The sequence below is a fragment of the Anabrus simplex genome, chromosome 11 (genome assembly GCF_040414725.1).
Source record: "Anabrus simplex isolate iqAnaSimp1 chromosome 11, ASM4041472v1, whole genome shotgun sequence".
Classification (NCBI taxonomy): domain Eukaryota; kingdom Metazoa; phylum Arthropoda; class Insecta; order Orthoptera; family Tettigoniidae; genus Anabrus; species Anabrus simplex.
In genome coordinates this window covers 1,508,666-1,532,789 of record NC_090275.1, presented here as the reverse complement: position 1 = coordinate 1,532,789, position 24,124 = coordinate 1,508,666, and the positions used below count along the sequence as shown (strand labels likewise).

The 24,124-nt window shown below is 40.0% G+C and overlaps 1 protein-coding gene across 3 annotated transcripts in view; it reads left to right on the top strand.

Annotated features, from left to right (window-relative positions):
* LOC136883521 (sortilin-related receptor) overlaps positions 1-24,124 on the top strand; it is a 698,235-nt gene that overhangs the window by 373,244 nt on the left and 300,867 nt on the right. For all 3 annotated transcript variants that reach the window (XM_067155885.2, XM_067155884.2, XM_068229722.1), the window contains exon 19: positions 22,347-22,481. In XM_067155885.2, the coding sequence (XP_067011986.2) occupies positions 22,347-22,481 (135 nt within the window). The remainder of the gene's footprint in view (positions 1-22,346; positions 22,482-24,124) is intronic.

Genomic DNA, 24,124 nt, shown 5'->3' with positions numbered 1-24,124 from the left:
CCGCATCACCAGGTGGAAGAGCATGCTGCCATCCGATACCCCTGCAAAGGAAGAGTTAGCTCCAGGAAATGACCTGTCCTACCCTATTTGGAGATCATTTAATCGCCTTAGGGTTGGCGTCCCTCTTTGCAAGACCAACATGCAAAACTGGGGCATACTTCCAGCTGATGGAGTGTGATGTAACACAAGATCGGAACCACCTGCTCATCTGTCCTCTGCTAGAACAACCCTGCACTTCACAGGACCTGATTGAGGCCATCGGAGTTGGAAATGCTGACCGAACACTGAATGATGATGATGAATGCTACAAAGGTAATATCAGTATTCCTGAAGTACTACTTGAACTCAGTAGCTGTCAGAGTATAAGCCCAGGTCCTCATGATGATTTCTTGAATGAACTTCCTCCTTGAGGCCTAGCATGCCTCACGGAAATATTTCATTTCATTTGGTCACAGAAAGTCTTTCCATTCGCTTGGAGAAAAGCTATGGTAATTCCAATACGTAAGCCTGACTGCGACCACATGTTACCAGATAACTATCGACTAATAGCTCTAACCTGCACTATGTGCAAACTAATGGAAAAAATTATAAATAAAAGACTAAAATGGGTTCTAGAACAAGAGAATTTCTTCACTGCAGAACAGTGTTGCTTCAGACAGTTTCACTCAACAGCTGACACTTTAGTATAATTAGTCAGAAATCCTGGATGCCTCTCATTATGGACATTTCCTTGCAGTCTGCCTAGATATTCATAAAGCGTACGGTATGGTGTGGAAAACTCGCGTTATTAAAACTCTACTGCAACATAATGCATAGATGCCAACTATTATGATCAATCGTAAAAATTACGAATTATCCGTCACAGTTACGCCTTTACGAATCACACACCACAAATTACGATTTTTTGTTGATTTTGAAATCTAAGTGTAAGAAGTGTTCAAAAGGATACACAAGGAATGCCATTACAGCTTGAATTCTCAGAATATTATTTTCAGATTTCTCAGTAATAATTTATACCCCTTTCCTGTCCCTCATTCAAGAATAGTTAGTTTTCACGCGCTGAACCCAGTGCGTGCTCCAGTACCGAAAAATAGGCACCCGTGAAGTGGTATATCTTGCAGAGTAGTTCCCTTTGTTTGTCACATGACCACACTTCCATGAAAGTATGCGAGTTCTTTTTTCATTGTTTTGGCGGCGAAGTGGTTACAAACTCAGTTTTATTGTGGATACTGTGTGCATGACGGTTGAAGTATGTATTGCAATATCTGTTGCTCTCTAGGATATATGCTAATCATCATTATCATCATCATCGTTGACCAACTCAAGTTTCCCGGGTGTGGTATACGAGCCCCTTCCATTTTGTTCTGTCCATGAACCATTCTTCGTTCACAATCCGCTCCCATTCCTGATGTCTCTCCTCTACATCCTTCTTCACTAAGTCTGTCCTTTTTTCTTTAGGTCTGCCCACTGGTCCCTTTCCCCTGATTTCTCTTTCATACTCCTTTCTTGCAGACCTGTTGGCACTCGTTCTTTTCATATGACCAAACCACTTCAGTCTTGCCTTTTGGATCTTCTGGAGTAAGGAGTCTTCTAGTCCTACGTCTTCTCTGACTTTTTCATTCCTGATTTTATCTCTCCTGGTCTTCTGGATTATTGTGCATAGGAACTTCATTTCTGCTGCTTGGAGTTTCGATTTGTCCTTTCTTGTTAATGTACTGGTTTCCAGGTTCTATGCGAGGATACGGGTGTAGTATGATTTATACAGTGTCATCTTGGTTTTGAGTGGTACTTGTTTATCCCATAGTAGCTGTCTTACTTGGAGGTAAAAATGTATTGCTTTGCTGATTCAACTATTTACTTCATGTTTAGCTAAGTTATCCTTGGACATTATACTACCCAAGTACTTAAATTCTGTGACACTGTCCAGCATAGTGCCATTTAGCACAATTTCTGGCTGATTGTCACCCTTCTGTACCTTCAACACCACCGTTTTAGCCTTGTTGATGTTTAATCCATATCTCTCAAACTCCTGACTCCACCCCTGCTGTCTCTCTTCTACATCTTTCTCTGAGTTACCCCAAATTACATCATCATCTGCAAATGCAAATGCTTTTAAGTCTTGTTGCCCGTTTTCTTTTAGCGCCTTTAATATGGTATCCATTACAATGATAAATAATAGGGGTGACAAAGCACTACCTTGTTGTACTCCCCTTTTTGTCTCAAACCAGTCTGACAGTCCAGAACCGACTTGTACACAGCTTGTGGTTTTCTCGTAAAGCACCTTAACTTTTGAAATTAGGCTGTCTCGAACTTCAAGCTTTCTCAGGCACTCCCAAATAAGCTCCCTTGGTATGCTGTCATACGCCTTTTCGTTGTCAAGGAACAGTAGATATAAAGACTTCTCTTTTTCCCAATGTTTTTCCATCAGCATCCTGGCAGCAAATATAAGATCTGTTGTTGATCTTCCAGGCCTAAAGCCATATTGTTCCTCTTCGAAAAGTGGTTCTACAATTTCTCGTAGTCTATTCTCTATAATTTTTTCCAGAATTTTTAGTCCATGAGAGAGTAGAGTGATGCCACGGTAGTTGGTACATTTCCGTCTGCTGCCTTTCTTGAATACAGGTACAATTATACCTTTCTTCCAGTCTTCTGGGATGGTATTTTTCTGCCATACTACATTTAGGAGTCTATATAGCCATTGGACTGCTGGGGTTCCTCCTGCTCTTAACATGTCCACACTTAACTCATCTATTCCTGCAGCTTTCCCTTTCTTCATACTTTTAAAGCTCTTCTCTACCTCCAGCCATGTGATTGGTGGCTCCATATTTTTACTGTTACGAAATGCAAAATGTTTGAAATAATGAAGGGATTTCTTGTGCAGGAAAAGACGTGTGGTGACGTTACCGTTATTAGTGAAGCTAGTAATAAACCAAAAATTGTTCAAAAATTTAGGGAGGAATACTCGAAAGAATGGCCCTTCCTTCATTACCCGCGACTATATTGAACACTTGAATAAAATTATGCCACAGTGTTGCAATAAATAAATTAAAGCATATAAGATATGTTTCATCAAGTCATCAATGATATGCATTTAGAGCTGTCGCCCAGGTGGCAGATTCCCTATCAGTTGTTTACCTAGCTTTTTCTTAAATGTTTTCAAAGAACTAGAACATTTCCCTTGATAATTTATTCCAATCCCATATTCCTGAAAGCTATCACCCAATAGCATTGTTGAGTTGTATATTCAAACATCTGGAACAATTCCTCGCAATCAGACTAACTCCATATATCGAAGCTGTCGCCCCTCTGAACAAGCTGGCTTCAGACATGGACGCAGTTGCACCAATTAAGTTCTTTCCCTGACTACACATACTGAAGCAGGCTTTCAGGGTCATCTGAAATCTACAGCCATCTTTACAACCTCACAGCTGCGTATGACACTGTTTGGTGACGGGCTGAACTACAAACTACTGCAAGTTATACCGAGCTGTGAAACTGTGGGCCTGATGTCCAATATGTTAAGTGAAAGGCAATTTAAAGTGTTCCTGGACGATTCTAAAAGTCGTAAAAGAAAATTAAATAATGGCCTACCACAGGGATCTGTTTTAGTTCCACTCCTCTTCAATTTATACATCCATAACCTGCCTACCACAAAATGAATCTAGTACATCTATGCTGATTATATTGCACTGGTTGTACAAAGTAACAACTTCGAAGACAGTGAATGCATTCTGACAGAAGATCTGGAGAAGTTGTCAGCATTTTTCAAGACCTGGAGATTAATCCCATGCACAAAAAAAACCCAAAGTCTTTTGTTTCCACCTAGCACATCGTGTTGCGAACTATAAACCAAGAATTTTGTTTAACAGTCCTTACCCAAAATATCTTGGAGTCACTTTCAACAGAACCCTGAACTATGAAGCTGCAGCAAGAAACAAGGTACTGCACAAGCTCCGCTGGCTGGCACTACTCGGCTGCTGAGTACTGTGCATCTGTTTGGTTAGAAAGTAGACATAATGCGTTGCATCACTGGCACTGGGACTGGGATCACCTAAGCTCTTCTGAAGGAGACTACGTCGCCTTCTTTACCACTGCATTAGGAATTCCGCCATCTGCCACAGCAGGTGTCATTGCAGGGAAACTTCTCGCAGACAGATTTAATTTAAATGATAGTTGGAAGGAGTTGTCATGAGGAACGAATGCCTACCTTCTTGATCCCACTACGAAGTCAAAAGGTTTCGGCCTATGCAGGTACCTGTGGTGTCGTCTCGATGGACTAAGGACTGAACATGGCTGCTGTAACTACTTTCTGTACAAATGGGGTTGGATCAGCTCACCAGTGTGCAAATGCAGTTTAGAAGAACAGACGATTGAACATCACGTCCAATGCTGCCCTCTGCGGACTGAGATTTGTAATGGTAGTTTAACCCACCGAAGAAGAAAACTTTGATTCTTGAAACATGTTCGGTGTATTGTGTTACCTCTACTACAGTGGTAACACCAAACAAGGCACAAACACAGTTAAAAGGGGAAGGTAAGAGTACAATACACAATATAAGAAAACACTACACACTTGGAAAAACAGTAACTAGCCTTTACGCGGATCTCCAACAAAACAAGTACGTAACTATCAATAGGGCCAACTAGTGAACGTCAAAACAGGAAGATGGAAGGGCTGGGAACCTACCAAAGGCATGGACATGGCTTAGATAGCGGATTCCAAAATGAATCACCGTGATCCTTAGTTTTTAAAATATTATTTACAAGATAATTCTACATATACATTCCAAGTTATGAGCTATAAGTTCAGTGATATACATAGGTTATTCGTAGCAGTGTAAATTCAAATTATAAATGAACTGTACATCTAGTTACCAATGCAGTAGTACAATGCAATTTACAGGTTATCCAAAATCTAGCGTACCTAAAGTGATACAGAACTACCAGAGGCAAACCCCAAGGGAAATACTATTAAACTACAATATATATATTTTAGTGAAACAAAACGGGAATGCCTCGGAAACGAACGGGTAAGTCTAGCTGAAAAACTAAGGCGTCATAACTAGCTAATTTGGTGAACCTAGGCGAGGTTAGGGCAGAGTCCTGTATGAAAAGCAAATCGGAACATTACGGAAATTTTAGCAGGAACGGAATTCAAGAGTGCTTACCCGAGGAGTGCGCCATCCCGAAAACCGGAGGGACGTCATCCAGATAGGCTGCTCGCAGACAGATGAACCGAGACCAACAGAATTCAGGATACAGAATTAATTCGAACACTGCCTCGCTCACTATATATAGGAATTACTGGCCTTGGAGGCAACCAATCAGCGTGCACGTGTTCCCTATCGCCACCTAGACTCACCAATCACAACCTTACTTTCGATCGAGAATTTTGACTAACATTCTAGAATACGCATGATCGCGAAAGCCGTATTTTTCCAGAATAGACAGAACACGCTTTCTAGAACACATACCAACAAAGTAACACACCCAGTACAAAAGTTATGTAACTCTCTAGATCTTTCCAGGAACTATAGACAGAATTCTACTATTTACAAATGCCTATGTTACAACATTATACAGTACAGGTTAGGTCAATAAAAATAAAACAAAGACTTCAAAAAAAAATACATTCCACTCGCATTACATATTTCACTTGTAACATCTTCCTCCCCCCGAAAGTCGAGCCCTGCTCGACCAATAATATAACATCACTGGGGAACAAGCGATAGAACGTTTTCACACAGTACCAATAGTAAAGGTACATTACTTTAACACACACGATTTCTTGAAGTAACCTTTGCGATAACCAACCAACACAAACTGTCATATAATTTTCAAAAATAATATAGATCCACCTCTTGAATAAATATCACAAAATCCACATGGATTGTCACATTGCACTACAAAATGCCTTCTTTCGCCGATGATTAGACAATTTGTAGTCTGTCCACCAAATCATGTAGACCATACTTTCTTCCAAATTCTAGAAATACCAAAACTCCTCACTTGTTGCTAACACTTTTGCACTACTTTCCCACAACGGTCACAGCACAGCTAGGCCACAGGTTCTTGCTGATGATGCGGCTGCCGACGCGGTCGTTTGCCGCCAGCCTTCATTCGATGTCAGTCCAAACCCGACACCTAGACGAGATGCAGTTCAGTGGTCTCTTGCACCAAATAAGCCGGGGTGAGACACCGTCCAGTCCGCCTGCCACCAATAGGACGTTCCCCGCAGGATAGTGGTGCCGGATGGTGACGCCCAAGGCACACAGTGTGCCTCCCAATTTGGCACTTCAGGTTGCTGCCTGAAGAATCTGGTCACTGCAGCCGCTGTAACACACACAAACCGCAGCAGACAGGGGAATACTTGCGGTAAAAGTATGCTGCTAGGCTCAATATCTCGTGGTCACCCCATGGGTGGCTTAATGAATATGCAGGAGGGATTCTCCCTTGCACACAGGGATATTAGGGCACTAGCCCCGGGGCAAACACTGCTATCTACAATTCACATGACAAGATTATGGTGGGGGTGAAAAGAAACTACAGGAGGGTGCCCTAAACCTGACCGTAAAAGGAAGAAAATTCCAAGTAGTGACCCTAAACTAAAACTTATCTAACTTATAATACTAAATCGATTACACTAGAGGATACCTAAAGTATTCACTTACACAATTACTTACAACTAACTTACAATGAAACTTATTATCTTACAACTAAAACCTTATAAATAACCTCACCATAAAATTATGTTATAAGTAAATTCTTACAAATAACTTACAACTAAATCTACAAGGTCACCAACAATGGTATTTGCCCTTCCCTACCAGACTTAAGGTACCTTGATCTGGGAGAGATGTACTCTGCTGATCCTTTTCCTTTCGGGATCGCTCACCAATAATGTCACCGGGGTGAGGAACTTCAAGATGGTGCAGGGACCTCGATATCTGGGGGCCAACTTGCTGATAACATGGTCCGCAGCACTACTGACGGGATGTGTTTTAATAAACACCTGGTCACCCACCGAGAGATCGTGCGGTCTTCGCCCGTGGTTGTAATTACGCTGGACCTTAGCGTAATAAACCTTCATGTTCTTTCGTGCACGGTGCCAATTAGCTCGGATCTTTTCTGGGCTGGCATCGTCGGGCAGAAGATCATTAATTGACCGTAGGTTAGATAGAGGAGAATTTGGAGTAAAAGCCAACATCAACGAAGCAGGGGTTTGCTTGTGGCTTTCATGGACAGCAGTGTTAAATGCAAATGACAACCAATTCAATGAAGAATCCCACTTGGAGTGATCTGAGGAGTGATAAGCGATTAGGGCAGATCGCAGGTTACGATTCACTCTCAGCATAATTGGGCTTCGGGTAATACGGGGTAGTGGTTACATGAGCAATGGATAGATCAAAACAGAAATTCCGGAACTGGGCCGAAGTAAAGGCTCTTGCGTTATCACTTACCAAGAATTGACAGGGTCCAAACGAGGCGAATATCTGTTTCAAGCACGAGATGGTAGTGTTGACGTTAGCCATCCGAGTGGGGAACAGCCACGTGAAACGTGAAAAGGCGTCAACACACACGAGTATGAAACGATGACCATTCCGAGATCTCGGGAAAGGCCCAATATAGTCTATGAACAGTCTTTCCATGGGGCGAGAAGCTTGCTCAGAAGACAAGAGACCTAGACGAGTATTCGGGGCAGGTTTACTGATGTTGCAAATCTTACAGGACTTGACAAGGGTACGGATCTCACTATCCATGGATTTCCAAATAAAGTGGTTACGGATTTTTTCTCTTGTTTTGAAAACGCCCAGATGACCGCCCACTGGGGATTCATGAAAGTATTTGAAGAGAGCCGGGACCAGGTTAGTTGGGACTACAATTTTGGGGTCTCTCCGACCACGAGCAGGACAATACAAGACACCATTCTTAAGAATATAGGGCTTAACATGCTCACCGGATTTAATCCTGTCGACAATGGCTTTTAACTCAGGATCATCCTCTTGATGTTTGGCAATATCCTTGATATGACGCCTTAGTTTTTCAGCTAGACTTACCTGTTCGTTTCCGAGGCATTCCCGTTTTGTTTCACTAAAATATGTATATTGTAGTTTAATAGTATTTCCCTTGGGGTTTGCCTCTGGTAGTTCTGTATCACTTGAGGTACGCTAGATTTTGGATAACCTGTAAATTGCATTGTACTACTGCATTGGTAACTAGATGTACAGTTCATTTATAATTTGAATTTACACTGCTACGAATAACCTATGTATATCACTGAACTTATAGCTCATAACTTGGAATGTATATGTAGAATTATCTTGTAAATGGTGATTCATTTTGGAAATTTTAGCAGGAACGGAATTCAAGAGTGCTTACCCGAGGAGTTCGCCATCCCGAAAACCGGAGGGACGTCATCCAGATAGGCTGCTCGCAGACAGATGAACCGAGACCAACAGAATTCAGGATACAGAATTAATTCGAACACTGCCTCGCTCACTATATATAGGAATTACTGGCCTTGGAGGCAACCAATCAGCGTGCATGTGTTCCCTATCGCCACCTAGACTCACCAATCACAACCTTACTTTCGATCGAGAATTTTGACTAACATTCTAGAATACGCATGATCGCGAAAGCCGTATTTTTCCAGAATAGACAGAACACGCTTTCTAGAACACATACCAACAAAGTAACACACCCAGTACAAAAGTTATGTAACTCTCTAGATCTTTCCAGGAACTAAAGACAGAATTCTACTATTTACAAATGCCTATGTTACAACATTATACAGTACAGGTTAGGTCAATAAAAATAAAACAAAGACTTAAAAAAAAATACATTCCACTCGCATTACATATTTCACTTGTAACATATTGAAATTGTAATAAATTTCATATTAGTGTTGACATGGTGGACATTCATATTTAACCGAATGGCTGCCAAGATCTGATGTGAATCGTAAAACTGCCACGATCCGATGAGATACGATGCCGTAAAGGCCGGATTTCAAATACCGTTTGTGCAGGTTTAACACAACAGATGACTCGTGTATGCATGTGGGCTGATCCATTTCATATCTAAGTACAAGTAAATACCATTTTCTCTCTGACAAAGAGAATATAACATTCTTATTTTTTATTTCTTTGACAGGTTGGCACGCGCTGGCCGTGTCGTGCACCACAAACTTGTTTTAATGGTGCACCATTTCAATACTATACTATGCAATGTTTACATTACATTTTTTAATCTTGGAACTAGTTTTGGCCTTGGCTGGCCATCATCACCCATGATATAAAACTGTACAAATACATCTAATGACTAAAACAAATGCACAAACACAAAGGATGAACTATGTGCACAACATGTAAAATATGAAATTAAATAAGGCTCTCAAGTCCTTGTTAAAATGTTAGTGCTTCTTGTTAAAATATCATGAAAAATGCTGATGGAGATTGTAAAAAACAGCACACAAAGATGTGATAAATAGCTGGCAGTTCATAGAATGCAGCTGGTAGAAATTTGCAATTCAATGCGGTGTCCATGAAGTGAACCTAAATAAATGACAGTCAAAATTAATGAACTAAAAGGAGAGAGAGTGCTTTAAGGGGGGCCGAAGGATGTGGGGAAAAAAGGGGGCTGTTGAGGAAAGGTGCTGTGAATAGAATGAAAAATTTCATTGTGGCTTTTTGGTTTGACGTTTCTAAAACTAGGAGTTAACCTTCCTCGTGCCAGGCCCGGGTGCTCGCAGTATGCCAAGAGTGCGAGACAGATTTAGAGAATTTTGCAGGTTCTCGCTCTCTGGACTATATAGTTCACAAATATTATAAGTATGACTTGAAATTTTTATTAAATGTTAACAAGAAGACACTCTTACTGCTGAACTAAATTACAACACTGAAATGCTCTTTGGTATTTTGAAGAAAAAAAATCCAAACAATTTTAAAACACCAAAAATTAAAAATTAAAAATTTGAAACCAAACAGAGGGAAAAAAAAACCCAGAAAATTCAACTCGACTATAAGTATTGATGACTTCTTTGAAATGTCCTATTTCAGATCAATAAAGTTTCACATTTTTATCTTCAGTATTTTAAGAGTTATGTACAATGGTATCGGAATACACAATTGACATGTTCCACAATGGGATCGAACCTAGCACATGGGTTGTAGTCAAGCTGACCAGATGGTGATAGATTATAATTGTTCACGAGTTGAAAGAATCTCAGGATCAGTTGGAATCTGTTTCTTGAGAACAAATTTCCAAACCATGGATTATAACGGGAGTTTTTGACCCAATAAGAAAATATGCTTGTCCATCTAGTTATACCCATTTCCAACAAAACAGCAATGAAAGCCTTCATTTCAGTCAATGTAACCGGGTGCCACGGCTGTGCTCTGGCATCTGTTTGTCTCTGTAGTGATGAGGTTCCTTAATTGAGCCATGAAATATAAAATAAAAATACGCTATAGGCGAAGGGGCATGTCTCGGGCCAGGAATATCATAATAATCAGGTGAGGGTTTGTATTTTGCATCTTGACCTAATTGAATTTCACGGTCATTACCACTTTCATTGTTTACACTCGGACAATGAGCACGTGGTTGAGTGTTTACAGAAAACTCGCCGTTATCACTCCCAATAACACTTTCACTTTCCCCTTCCTCACTTGTTGAAGGAATGAATTCCTCATCCGAGTCTTCTTCACCCTTTTCTTCACTAAAAATTATTAAGATATACAGCCCGTTCGTCGTTAACAAAATAACTTCTTCCACTAGTCGCCATTTTACTCGCACGGTATGGAGATCATATGTCATAGATGAACACGGACTTTAGAAATTCAGTCCACGATAATGAATGAATTTACGCACTATTTAGCGGTGTAGTTAAAATCTAATGACAATTCTCTGTAGACTTGATACATAAGATGTTGCAATGTGACGGCCCAAATTGTACAATCTTGTATAGAATTGCGTGCTATATCATGATTGGCACTTTGCGCGTATGTACGAAACAACGATATATCGTTGTCTGGCTTTCTACGGGTTAAAGGATCAAACAGGATATTTAGCTTTTCAAAAATGTCATTAAGATTATAATTTGGATTAAAATATTGATCTATATGTATGAAGCAGCTTTCTGTAATGTTAAGGAGGGGTCCTGTGTTCATGACTGAGAATTTCCATATCTTGTTTTATGTCTGAATTTGTGATGATAGTCGTGCATATGCTGACCCACAGCTCAAAATCGATTGTATTTCAGGGCATTAACGTGTTCTGAGTACCTTGTACGAGATGTGTTTTTAAGTAAGGCCCGTTTTGTTGTAGACACTAGTAGTAGCGCGCGCATGTGCGTCGTGTGCCGCCATGCCTCGTGAACAACGGTGCTATGTTGCTAACCTGTACGGTTCTCACTTTACAAAGGTAAAAAATTGAGTGTATCCCATCTAATGATGGAATTATATGATGTATTGAAATAGGAGGATACACTCAAATTTTTACCTTTCTAAAGTGAAAACCATCAATACGGAATGATTCTAAAATCCTATACGGATCTGTTCTGTGCTTGCTCAAATGTTCAAGATTCTAGACTCGCCCGCCCCATGCGAGGTTCGGTCAGTGATACGGTTTTTGTCGGCAAGAAACCTGTCTGCTGCAGATATTCACCTACAGAGTAGCATTACAAAAATGTTGCAAAAGTTTGGGCTGGGAAGACTTGGGAGCAAGGAGATGAACGTATCAAATCTTATCTACATTGAATCAGTAAAAGTAAATTTCCATCTGTTTGATACTAAATATTAGCTTTAAGCAATTAATTATTTGTAGTACATGTTTCATTCCTTGGGAACATCTTCAGCTACATTACGTTGCTTAGGTGAAAAACATTTTAAAAATGCCGTGTTATGGTTAAAAACAATATTAATTTTGAAAAGATAAAATTAATTAAAATGTGTGAGGAGGGCTGAGTGGGACGGTGAAATGAGAAGGGAATGCTCTAACCTAATTTAAAACATACACATCACAAAAGTGCTGTTCAAGTGAGTAGGAAAGATCACAATATGAAGATTAAGTTGGAATTGAAGAGGACAAATTGGGGTGAATATTCGTTTGTAGGAAGGGGAGTTAGGGATTGGAACAACTTTCCAAGGGATATGTTTGGTAAATTTCCAATTTCTTTGCAATCATTTAAGGGAACAAATATAATTAGTTACAAAATGTTTTATTCCACCTATTCAATACTATACATTTGCAATGCCTATGCTTATATCATAATGCATACCTGCCAACTTCCCCGATTTATTGAAAGTTAGAAACTTCATTCTGTTCCGTATTGAACTGGGATTACAGTAAAATGAAAATGGTTAAAGGTCCAACTTTTCAATACAATGAATATTTATTGATGTGAGTATATGTCACATAACATTCAAAGAAGATTGGTACCAGTTTCGACGCTCATTGCGCGTCATCATCAACCAACGAAACAATTGTGCAAAATACAGCTTATCAAATAGCAATAAATAACACATGATAGCACCTACAGGACAAACGTTAAACTATGACTAGTTAAAATATAAAGCACATGACAGCAAATACAAGGACTAATGTTAAAAGTTGAATTGTAACAAGTTAAGACAATAAAAGCAAATCAGAGAACGTAACACAATTGCCTTTATCATCTCCACTGAAATTTCATCTATTCCAGCAGTTTTTCCATTCTTCATCTTTCTTACTGCCATTTCAATTTCATTCATTGTAATTTCTTTATCTATTTCTTCATCAACTAATTGCCTTTCCTGGTCGTCCATTGAATGACTGTCATCAGTTCTTATGTTCAGCAACTTCTGAAAATACTCTCTCCATCTACTCCTTATTTCTTTTGGCTTTGTTAATATTATGTCATCTTCATCCTTCACAAATCTAGTGTTTACTTGTATATTAAATCGTTCGGAGAGTTTATGGAGCAACAGAGTATGGTCTACAGAATCGAAAGCTTTCGAAATGTCTACTTAGCAGATATCCAGCTGTGATTTAGCTGCAATGGCATGTGATGCAAAGCTATGCAGAGTAGCCAGGTTTGTTAGACAAGAGACACCTGTTAGAAAACCATGCTGCTTGGTTGAGATATACGGCAAGGTGAATGCGAGGAGACGCTGGTGTATAATTTTTTCAAAGATAAAGGATAGTGTGGGGAGAATGGAAATTGGTCGGTAAGATGAAACATTAAATTTGTTGCCTGATTTGAGAAGTGGAACAATATTTGCCTGTTTCCACATGATAGGAAAATAGCCCGCAGCAAAACATTGTTAAATAATTGAGAGAGAGGGACGCAAAGAGTGTTGGCAGTATTTTTTAGGAAAAGAGGCATCGGTAGCTTTGTTGGTACGAAGAGTTTGAAGAAGGTTATGAACTTCACTTGGTGTGGTAGTTATGCTTGATAGGGTTCTGTTTGAAGCTGTACCTACGGAAGGGAGCAGTTGGTTTCGTAAGGGAGGGGAGAAGTTGGAGAAGAAATGCCTGTTGAACAGTTCATTGCGATCGCCGCTGTCTGCTGTTGCATCGTTTTGGTTCCCGCTGACAGGAATCCGCTCCGTCCTTCTCCGTGTGTTGTTGAGACTCCAGTAGTGCTTGGGATTGCTGCGGACCTTTTCAGTGACAGTGTCTACGTATGTTTTGTAGTCCCTTCTGACCATAAATCTTGAGTGGCGGCAGATTTTAACGAAGGTATTGTGAGTGTGTGGGTTGGGGAAGTTGTTCCACTGGCACCAAGCTCTCTTCTTATTAAATAGTATCAGTCTGGTCTCTTGTGGTATCCAGTGTTGATACTTGCTGGTAGTAGCCCGTTTTGCAGCTTGCAGCCAGTCGTACAGCAGGTCAAGCGCCGATTCGATATCATCTATGTCGAGCAGACTCCAGGGAAGGCATTCCAGGGCACGACACATTGCAGGCCAGTCGGCACGGCGCCAGATGTAGGTAGGGCAGTAGGATGTCCTGCTGTGAGGCTTTGAGGTGGGGTGGGGAAGGAGGAATGTAGCATCGAGAGACTGGTGGTCGCATAGGAAAATGTTTCTGCCTGGGGTTATTGTTTTAAGTTCTAATGAGGAGAGTATGAGGTCCAGGGTGTTGGGTCCATGGGTTGGGTATATATTAAACTGTTTCAGTCCGAGGCCATTAATAGTTGTTAGCTGACAGTCCGGTAGTTGGAGAAGACCACTTTATAGACAAGTTAAAGTTGCCCATTAAAATTACTTCACCATGAGGGGGAGCTGCAATGACTGAGTCCAGGCACTGTTCAAGGTCACAGAATGGGCTGTTTGGTGGTCTGTAGTAACATCCCACAAGTACAGGGCGTCGAGGAAAGAGTAGCTCCACCCACACTAACTCACAGTTCCGTTCGAGATCTGTCCTCTGTTTACATGGTAACGCGCTGTTCACTGCTAGCATCACTCCACCACCGAGAGTAGTGCGATCATGATGAAATATGCTGGAATTATCACTGAGTGGTTGTTCATTGTCACTAGCCCACGAGAGCCATGTTTCAGTAAGTCCGATCATGTCAACTTCTCTTAAGTCTGGCAGGGATAGTTCACAATCAGACAGCTTATTGGTTAGGCTTAGCACATTTTGACAGTAGATGTTTATGTCTGTTTTCTTTCAACAAGTGGTGGGACCGGGGTTTAAGTGGACATCTCCAGCCAGTAGTAGGAGGCAAAGCACGCACCTAATCGCTGAGCAACCAAGCCTAGGCTCATTCGGCTCAGAGCTAGTAGGAAGGCCCCTATAAGTCTGGAAAATGGCGCATCCAGTCAGAGAGAATGCCGGAATGTAGCAGTTTCTCTCTGCTAGTAGCCATGCGAAAGGAGAACTCACTTTTTCACTTGCACACACCGATTCCTTAACTCAATTAGAACCGTGCAGAGAACCATAAAGCACAACAACTCTGATTATTACCACATAAACAACAAAAGCTGCAGCAGCACTAATCTTGCACGTGTCTACTCTAGCCGTCATCTTGACTTAGTGTGAATAAGGTCCAGCTTTTCCTCTTTTCTTCCTCCACTACTTTCCTGGCTAAATTCTTTGCCTCCACATATTTTCTTCTACTTTCTTCTGTCTTAGATGTTTTCCATGCTTTCCATGCCATTTTCTTTTCCTTCACTTTACTCTTTACCCTATCATTCCATCAGTGTGTCTCCTTGTCTTTCATATTTCCTGACATTCTACCACATACCTTTTCTGCACATCCAACCAGTGCTTCCTTAAATCTTTTCCATTCATCTTCAACATTCCCCATCTCCGTCCTGGGTACCAAGGATGTATTTCCCTTTGAAATTCTTCTTGTATGCTTTTCTCCTTCAACTTCCATACTTTAACCACTTGACGTACTTTGACGGATCTCTCCGTCTGGGCTCTCGACTGCACTCCGGTACAAAGCTGGTTTCCTTTGTGAAGGATCTGATATTAGTAAGGTAACCTCTTGACAGATGGAAGCACTATTTTATTCCATTGATGTACTCGATAAACAGTTCTGTGCAGTTATTCTGTGGAAAGAGTAACCTGTATCTTAGCAACCTTGTCGTAAGCGAAATCATGGCTGTCTCCAAGTTGAGTGACGAAGCGATTATAAGGGAATTTTTACAAGAGAGTAAATTTGATATAGATATAAGCCACGAAGAATTTAGTGGAAGTGAAAGTAGTTCATGTTACAGTGACATGAGAACTGGTAAGGGTGAACAAAGCACTGTTTTGCCATCAAATGTGTCGCTGAATTTTAGGCCTACATCTGATGCCATACCAACGGCTTCTAATCATATTTTACACAATAGGGAATGGAACTGGGAGCACGTAATTCATGCATCGCAACTGGTGGGGTGTTGTTCAAAGGCACCTAGGACAATTCCCGAACGAACAGCAAACTACTGGGAACATCTAACCAAAGAGACGCAAGTAAATGTCTTGTATCAGCTGCCGAAGATATAAATAGGGTAATGAACACTGGCTTCCTGTATCTGTGGATGAAATGAAGTGGTAAAGTATGATGGCAGGAAGTAGTTCAGACCCAATCTTGACCAGAGACTCGCATCATTCCCCTTGATGAGGAACTATGTAAAAATATATACTTCTACATCCTAGATATGACACTTCTGAATTCCAACATCATTCATTGCCGCCTCAACCCTGACAAGAAGCTAGTAGGCTTTACCAGCTTCTGGATCAATTTGGCCGAACAGCTGTTGGCAAGTGTGACCTCGTCTAACTATCCAAAACGACATCACATCACTGAGACAGCACTGGGAACACCTTCCAACCAACCCATCATGGAGATGCAAAGTCTGTGTGACATAGGGTCTGAGGAAGGAATCTTCATTTGAATGCCACCGGTGCTGCACGTAGATGGCATAAACGCATAAAGACTTTACAAAGTACATCTTACAGTAGTTTGGATATTTCCTCTCATTAGGTTGTTGGAAAGCAGGCTTTTTCAATGTCGGTGATATCATGTAAAGGAATGAAAATAAATGGTATACCAAGGCATAAATAAGTTCAGTTAAATGGTGTGTGAATGGGTTAATTCTTTTCTCTCTTTCTTAATGGACCAGACAAGTTGGTCATGTGTTTACGGCCACGCAGCTGTGAGCTTGCATCCGGGAGATAGTGGGTTCAAACCCCACTGTCGGCAGCCTTGAAGATGGTTTTCCGTGGTTTCCCATTTTCACACCAGGCAAATGCTGGAGCTGTACCTTAAGGCCACGGCTGCTTTCTTCCCATTCCTAGGCCTTTCCTGTCCCATCATCGCCATAAGACCTATCTGTATCGGTGTGACGTAAAGCAAAATAGCCAAAAATAACCTTAATGGGTTTTTTTCAATCTTTCCCACTTTCAATTTTCCTACTCCCCAACCATACCTTGTAATCTTCTGACTGTTATTCTTCATAAACCAGGTGTTTCCAACAATTATTTGGTTCCCCATGCAAAAATCCACTAACAACTTGCCTTCTGGATTTACATTTCCATATCCAAAGGACCCTATAGCATCTTCCTTTCCTTGTCTTTCCATTCCAACTTGTGCACTTAGATCTCCCATCAATAGCACTTACTTATCTTCTATCTGTCTCTCCACTTCCTCTATAATGTCCTTTAGATGTTCATCTCTGCAACCTTTCATGCCACTTTCAAACTGGAGTCTCATCTTCACCATCATCCTATCGCTGATGCATTTTCTATATTTCACATATTCTTGTATTTCTTTTCTAAGTATGATGACCACTCCATTTTTTGCCTCAGTTCCTCCACTGTAATACAGCCTGTATCTCTCTCGTACCCCTCTTGTTGGTCTCACACGAAATTAAACTAAATAAAGATTAAGAAGAAATCAATTCTTTCACTAAAACAATTTTAAAAGAAGGAATCTTCAATAATAATAGTTAAAACATACATCTTGGGTACCAAATGTGGTACTTAATGACTTAATCACAAATCATTTAATACCTTTAAAAAAAATGTTTACACACTAACTGCAGTTCCGTTTTTTTAACTTTTAATCGATGGTCACATGACTATGCCAATTTGAGACCTCTCAATAACTACGATTTAAAAAAAGAGTGGGCTACCCCTTTTAGTAGACTAAATTTTGTACTAGAGGATTGAAGTACATAATAATAACAACAACTCCATTTAAAGGTCACTTAAAAATAAAATAAAGAAAATTAACCAGAAAGGAAGGTCAAACATTCCAACAAACAAATTCAAAACACCATGAATGGCAGAAGGCGAAAGGGGAAACTTGAAAATTTACCAAGTCTGTGACATGCTTAAACACTGCATATACACACAAGAAAAATAAATAAATTTTACATTAATGAAGCATAAAAAAGATAGTTCCGCACCTGTCAGAAATAATGTTCTGAATAATCTTTCATAAGGCAGAGCAAACACGTCTTATTCAACGCAGACTGACTACAAGTTATTTGATGTCAACCAGTTACAAAACACGGAGAGATAAGGAGACATAATTAAGTCATCACAATTATCATCACCTTACATATTATTTAAAACCTATGTGGAATAAATGTAGAACAAACTTTCCCTAATGCTAATAATATCTTCGTAATATGTTATAACTCACAAACAAGGCACCACCAGAAAATGAAATTTACAATAAATAAATACAGTTACGGATGAATTTTCCTAGAGTAATATACACGCTACACACACACACTGCAAGAGAAACATTAAAATGAAATTCACGATGGTATTTTCTTTTACAATTGTGTTACCAGCCAAACAGTCTGTAGAATTGCTTAGATGACACGTGAATTACATTCCAAAGTTTGCAATACCTGAATGTTTGATTTAAAACAGTCGCTAAAATGAAAATGTTTAGGCCTAATTTCATGACCATAATTTGCACCTCAATCACACTGGCAGGAATTAAAATACATTCCGAGATGTTGCACAGTTGGACTTGATAACAATATCTGCATCTCTTCACGTTTTTGTTGAATACCAAATACCATTTGGTGAGTACTTACTAAAGTTCAGATGAGTTTCCAACAGACACAACTTACATCAGTTGCTGGGAGGTTTCAAAAGATTACATGTTCCTTGGTGATACCAATATAAATGGTCCGTTATTGGACATTATAAATTTTCCAGCTAACTCATTCCTGGTTGCCAGCGTTTCGCCCTCATGTCTTAGGTACCAACTGATGAGCCCAACCTAGCACACGAGGATGAAACGCTGGCAACCAGGAATGAGTTAGCTGGAAAATTTATAATGTCCAATAACAGACTATTTATATTGGCATTACAAATTTACTAATTCGGGACCAATATTTCAGATTCCCTATGGGAATCAACATCTATATCATGTTCCTTGGTGGAAAATGAATATTCCTTTGCCGAAACTGCGCTGACACAAATATTAGAAGATTTAATCCATAATGAAATTATCCCCTGTCATAAATGAGCCAATGGCTCACGGCCGTGAGGCGTTTAACTGTCATTTTTATCTGAGACAGCAATTACATCCTGCCTCCTCCTCGATCGGCTGCTTGGAACAGACGTCAGGATTTGAATTACGGCCGCTATGGACTGCCGTGCAGAACAGTTGAAGATCAAGCAATGAATTCAACCAATTGCAAATTTCGTAGACAATATATACATTTAAAAGTCCAGTCAAGATATTAGATGTACCTCAGATAATAAATTACAGCCAATTGCTGTCTAGCAGTTCATGGCGCATTGTTAAATGATACATTTTAAATTCCACAGGTAGTAAAAGTCATAGGACTGATTGCAGAAACGATGACTAGTTTTAAGCCTTAGACAACGACTACCTAATCAATGTCTAAAACGAGCATGATCTTCCATTGCATAAACAATGGCCAGTCGATGTTGGACTAGACATCGCTTAAAGTTTCAATATTGGCTCGAAAATGGAGATAGAAGTGTCTTTGATGCAACTCTTTGCTTGTTGCAACCAATGAAATTCATCGGTGCGCGCGCCGAATGGCAGTCAGCTGTTTGTCTTGCTACATATTACTCAAGTATGGCTAAGCATGAGCATGACTTGCCCACAGATAAGAGTATTGCTTCCGGTGGAAATGAAATCTCATAATATTATCGACACTAAGCGACACGCCACCGTACGGGGAAGTGTAGCTTTGATTATAGCGTTGTTACAGTGAGTGTAATCTACTCATAAATACGGTAGCTTCGACGAAGGGAAGATGAAGCAATAATAATGTGTAACCGAGTGTGTTGTACGGGCCATATAGATGTAGCTTGCATTCTGGAGATAGTAGGTTCGAAACGCATCATCGGCAGCCCTGAAGATTGTTTCCCATAGTTTCCCTATTTTTACACCAGGCAAATATTAGGGTTGTTATTATGGACACGGCTCTTCTTCCCCAGTCCTCTTTAAACAATAGTCACCAACATCAACACCACTTGCCTTTTCCTATCTGATAGTAGCTTAAAGTTTTAGCTTTCACTATTATGTGTGTTTACTTGGCAGTAAATACAGTTGAACCTGGTTTATACGTAACTCTGTTCTACGTAATTCGTATTTGTACGTAATTTCCTTTAGGTCCTGGCAAAATAAAATATAAAAGCGTGTTAATTAAACCTTATTTATGCGTAATCCGTTTATACGTAATTCGCTGTTATACGTATTAAGTGTCAGTGAAATATAACTGAGTTTTGCGTAATTGCAATGAGAATGCACTTCTTAAAAAGAAACTACTGTACTTACGAAGTTTCCTCTTTGCTGGCGTAGGTGGAAGTAGAGCGATCGGGTTTTGGTGCTGAAACAGAACACAGAGTTTCGCCGTGTGACATTGTTGACCCTTACTTACTGGCGGCTTAACAAAGGCGAGTCCCATTCGCTCCCCCACTACCTTCGCCGTTTTTGACACGCCGCCAAAGATTGACATAAATGATAACATAAAATACAGAAAAATTTGTTTGAGTATGAGAATTTCTTTCGTGGGAACAACAGTAAATTTCAAAGTATCGTCGCCATAAGACCTATCATTGTCGGTGCGACGTAAAGCAACTTGCAAAATAAAATTCAAAGCGCATTATAGAAAAATGCTGGTTCAACATTTAATAACATTGAGTGATGCAGGAAATGATCCACTCTCCATTAATTTGCTACAAGCCATGGATTTTATTTCGGCTGCCTGGAAGCAGGTCTCATCCTCCACAACCAGCAACTGTTTCCGCAAACCTGGTGTCTTACCGGAAGAGGCTGCCTCTAATGATGATTATGGGGACGAAGTTTTGTCTAACAATGAGCTAACGCTACCGGAGGGTATAGAATTAGATACTTTTGTGCTTTTCGATGATAATCTGGCTGTACGTGGAGAACTACCGGATGAAGAGATTATTGCTGATCTATGCCAAGAACGCGGCGCTTGAATCTTGACACGTAAACTGAGTGAAGTGCTGAGTGCAATCGAAGTGTGTAGGCGTAACATCAGTGCGAAGAGTTGTTGTGAAAATGCTTTGAATTCATTACTAAGTTTGCTAAAGGAGATTTATACTCTTAATGCAAGAAAAGTGAAACAAGCCAAACTATCTGATTTCTTTAAGGCTGGACCAAGTTCAAAATCATATTTTCTGTCTTAATTTATTTATTATTTGCAAGGATTTACACATGTAGGTCTATTCCATTGGTTTTTCAGTAAATATGTGATGTATTGTGTAAGTCTGATTTCTAAGTAATTCTGAGTTAAAAGTAGTTTCTTCTCTTCCCCTTGATATACGTATAAGTCAGGTTCAACTGTATAAGTGAAACCCTCCTGGTTGATGTATGTAACAGCCCTCTGACGACCGGGACACGTAATTCTGATATGTATGTAGTCGAAGTGACGTATAATTCCATGGAAATTACCCCATGTATATAATAAAATATATGGTATCGGTTGCCAAGAATTGTATTAGAGTTGACAATTACCGGCCTGTCCCTTTGTCAGTCTCAAGAAACAAATCTGTCGAAAAGCATAACCTTATTTTAAGATCTATCTCCCTGTATATGTCAAACGAATTGCGATTTAGCAGTGGGCGACCCACAGACTCGTCTCGGCATAATACAAATTACACGTTTCATAGTACATAACCTCTGATTGTGATTCACTCCTCTCATTTTGAGGTTAAACAGTGCTCTCGGCAGTGTTTAAACATGACCGGTTGAACATCTGTTCTAGACAGTGTCTAAGTGATTAATAACGTCTCTGCAATGCGGCAGCCATACTTAGGCATTGTTTAACCGTAGACATTATCTAAATACCGTTTCTGCAATATGCCCATACTTGGCAGTTATTATATTAATCCCCTTTCAATTATACCACCACATCATGATCAACAATCTTTCGGTTATGCTGCTGAAACTTCTCAAATGGGCTAATTAACTTATGATATATTTCCATGATGTTGTAATGTCATTACCATATTGTTGTAATGTTGTAGTGAGGTACTATACATCAAGACAATAATGTGGAAGGTGTAGAACAAGGAAAAAGGCTGGATAAACACACGAAGGACGAGACAAAGACATTAAAATGTAGATGGTTCTTAGTCTTTTACCACATAAACGAATGAAATTGTAATAGTTCTCGTCTGAATTATGAGCAAGGTGTACTGAGAGGCGTTACATCGGCATCTTGTTAGGCTTAAGATGTATTAATCAAGTATGAAAGTTATCTCAAAATGTGAGAATTTTGTTGATTTATTGAAGGACAATTGTAAATCTGAACTCACGAATGCTTTGTAGAAAATCCTCTCTCTTCAGGTAAAACTAAATTTTCTGTATGTTCTTATTGGTGGGTTTTTCTCTTCTCTTCTAGTGCAAAAATCACCGCTGCATATTTCCGGCATGGAAATGTGATGGGGATGATGACTGCCGCGACAATTCAGATGAAGAGAATTGTCCTACAAACGTGTCGACTACAGCAGTTCCCATACCACCTCAACTGCCAACCGTGAGTAATGTCTTTGATGTGAACTATGAGCATGGGATTTAAAGCAGAGGTAAAGACTTTTGTGGACCCCATGTAAACATACACAAGATAAAATGTTTAATAAACTGGGAACTACTGTATATAGGGCACATTAAAACCTCTTTAATGCATTTCTACAGGGGGACAATGTAAGAGAACTTGTTAAACTGAGAAACATACTGTTGAATATCCAATTAAAACCTACTCAGCATGGATATTGAGCCACTTTACACACGCATGCGTTTCATGTTATGGACACACAGCTTCTGGATAGAAAAGGAGAGGAGGGCATTATGAGGTGTCAAGAACTCGAGAGAACAAAGATGAAAACTGTTAACCTCTTAACCAGGGAGTTTCCACATTCACAGCAGGAAATATATTTCGTCGCTCCCATTATCATGATGCGGGTGACGAGTTGCCCGTTATGCTTCCACGAAATACGGAGGAACTCATCCCGCCCACTATGTGTGCATGCCTTGGCGGAAGATGAGTTATCTAGCCTGTCCGTTTTGACATGTCTTATGGCTGGTGCTCACCTGAAATTAGAAGCCATTGATGGACGGCCATGACCAAGAGACATATTTATGATCCTTTGATTTTTGGAGAGGGAAAAGTGGTTTCCTTTGAATGCATTTGTTAATTTAAATTATATTTGATTCGACTTCTTGCAACTGCTTCAATATTTATTTTACTATCCCATACAAACATAAAAAGGAGCTCGAGGATTACCTTGGCTATGCCGGTTCAAAGTGGCTGTATCACTTGTTGTAGGCAAGCTAATATCTTCATTTTCAGAAGCAAGTTCACTGTCACTTTCACCACTTATGCTACCCAATTCGTGATCTGAATCAATGAGACGAAGTATAGTTTCATCGTCCAAACAAGCGCGCTTAGTCATTATGTACGGAAGAAATAAAACGACACGTTGGCATGGACTGTGGTGCAGCACACATCCCGCCCAGCTCTAGATGAGTTCCATTCCAGTAACAACTATTGGTAACTTGTCACGCCCGGTTAAGAGTTTGAAGTAACAGAGTAATAAAAGATGTGAGAAACAAATTTTCCTAGTCCTGAAAATGTTTTTGTCATCCCCTGTGAAAGGATCGTGATTTCCAACACAGATAGAGCCCTTGCCATGGGATGCAGGTCAGGGACAGTTGCGTAAAAATGGGAAAATTCCTTGAATTCCTGAACGTTACAGGTAAATTACACCTTAGGAGAGCAAGCAATTAGTCTCAGGAAAGTTCAGTTTCACTTGCCGGTTTGCATCAATATTGCTGAATAACCCTGTTTATGCTTGTATTTCGTATTCTGTTCAGAAGTTGAAAATTAATTCTGTGTTGAGTGATACAGGAGAGGGTACAGTGATAGCGTACTTAATCCCGTGAAGTTGACTATCATGGTGCACATTATGTCTTTTCGTAGCTGAGTTATGGATACTGAAAAAGTTATGAAATCTAACTCTTAGAGGGCAGAATTTAATACATTAAATCCCATAACAGATTCCCTGCAAGCGGAATTTAATATATTAAATGATAAGAGATCCTGAAAAAACTCAACAGATGGCAGTAAATGACACTTTTAAGTCTGGCTGAAAGGGGAATCCTCGAATAGTTATTTTCCTA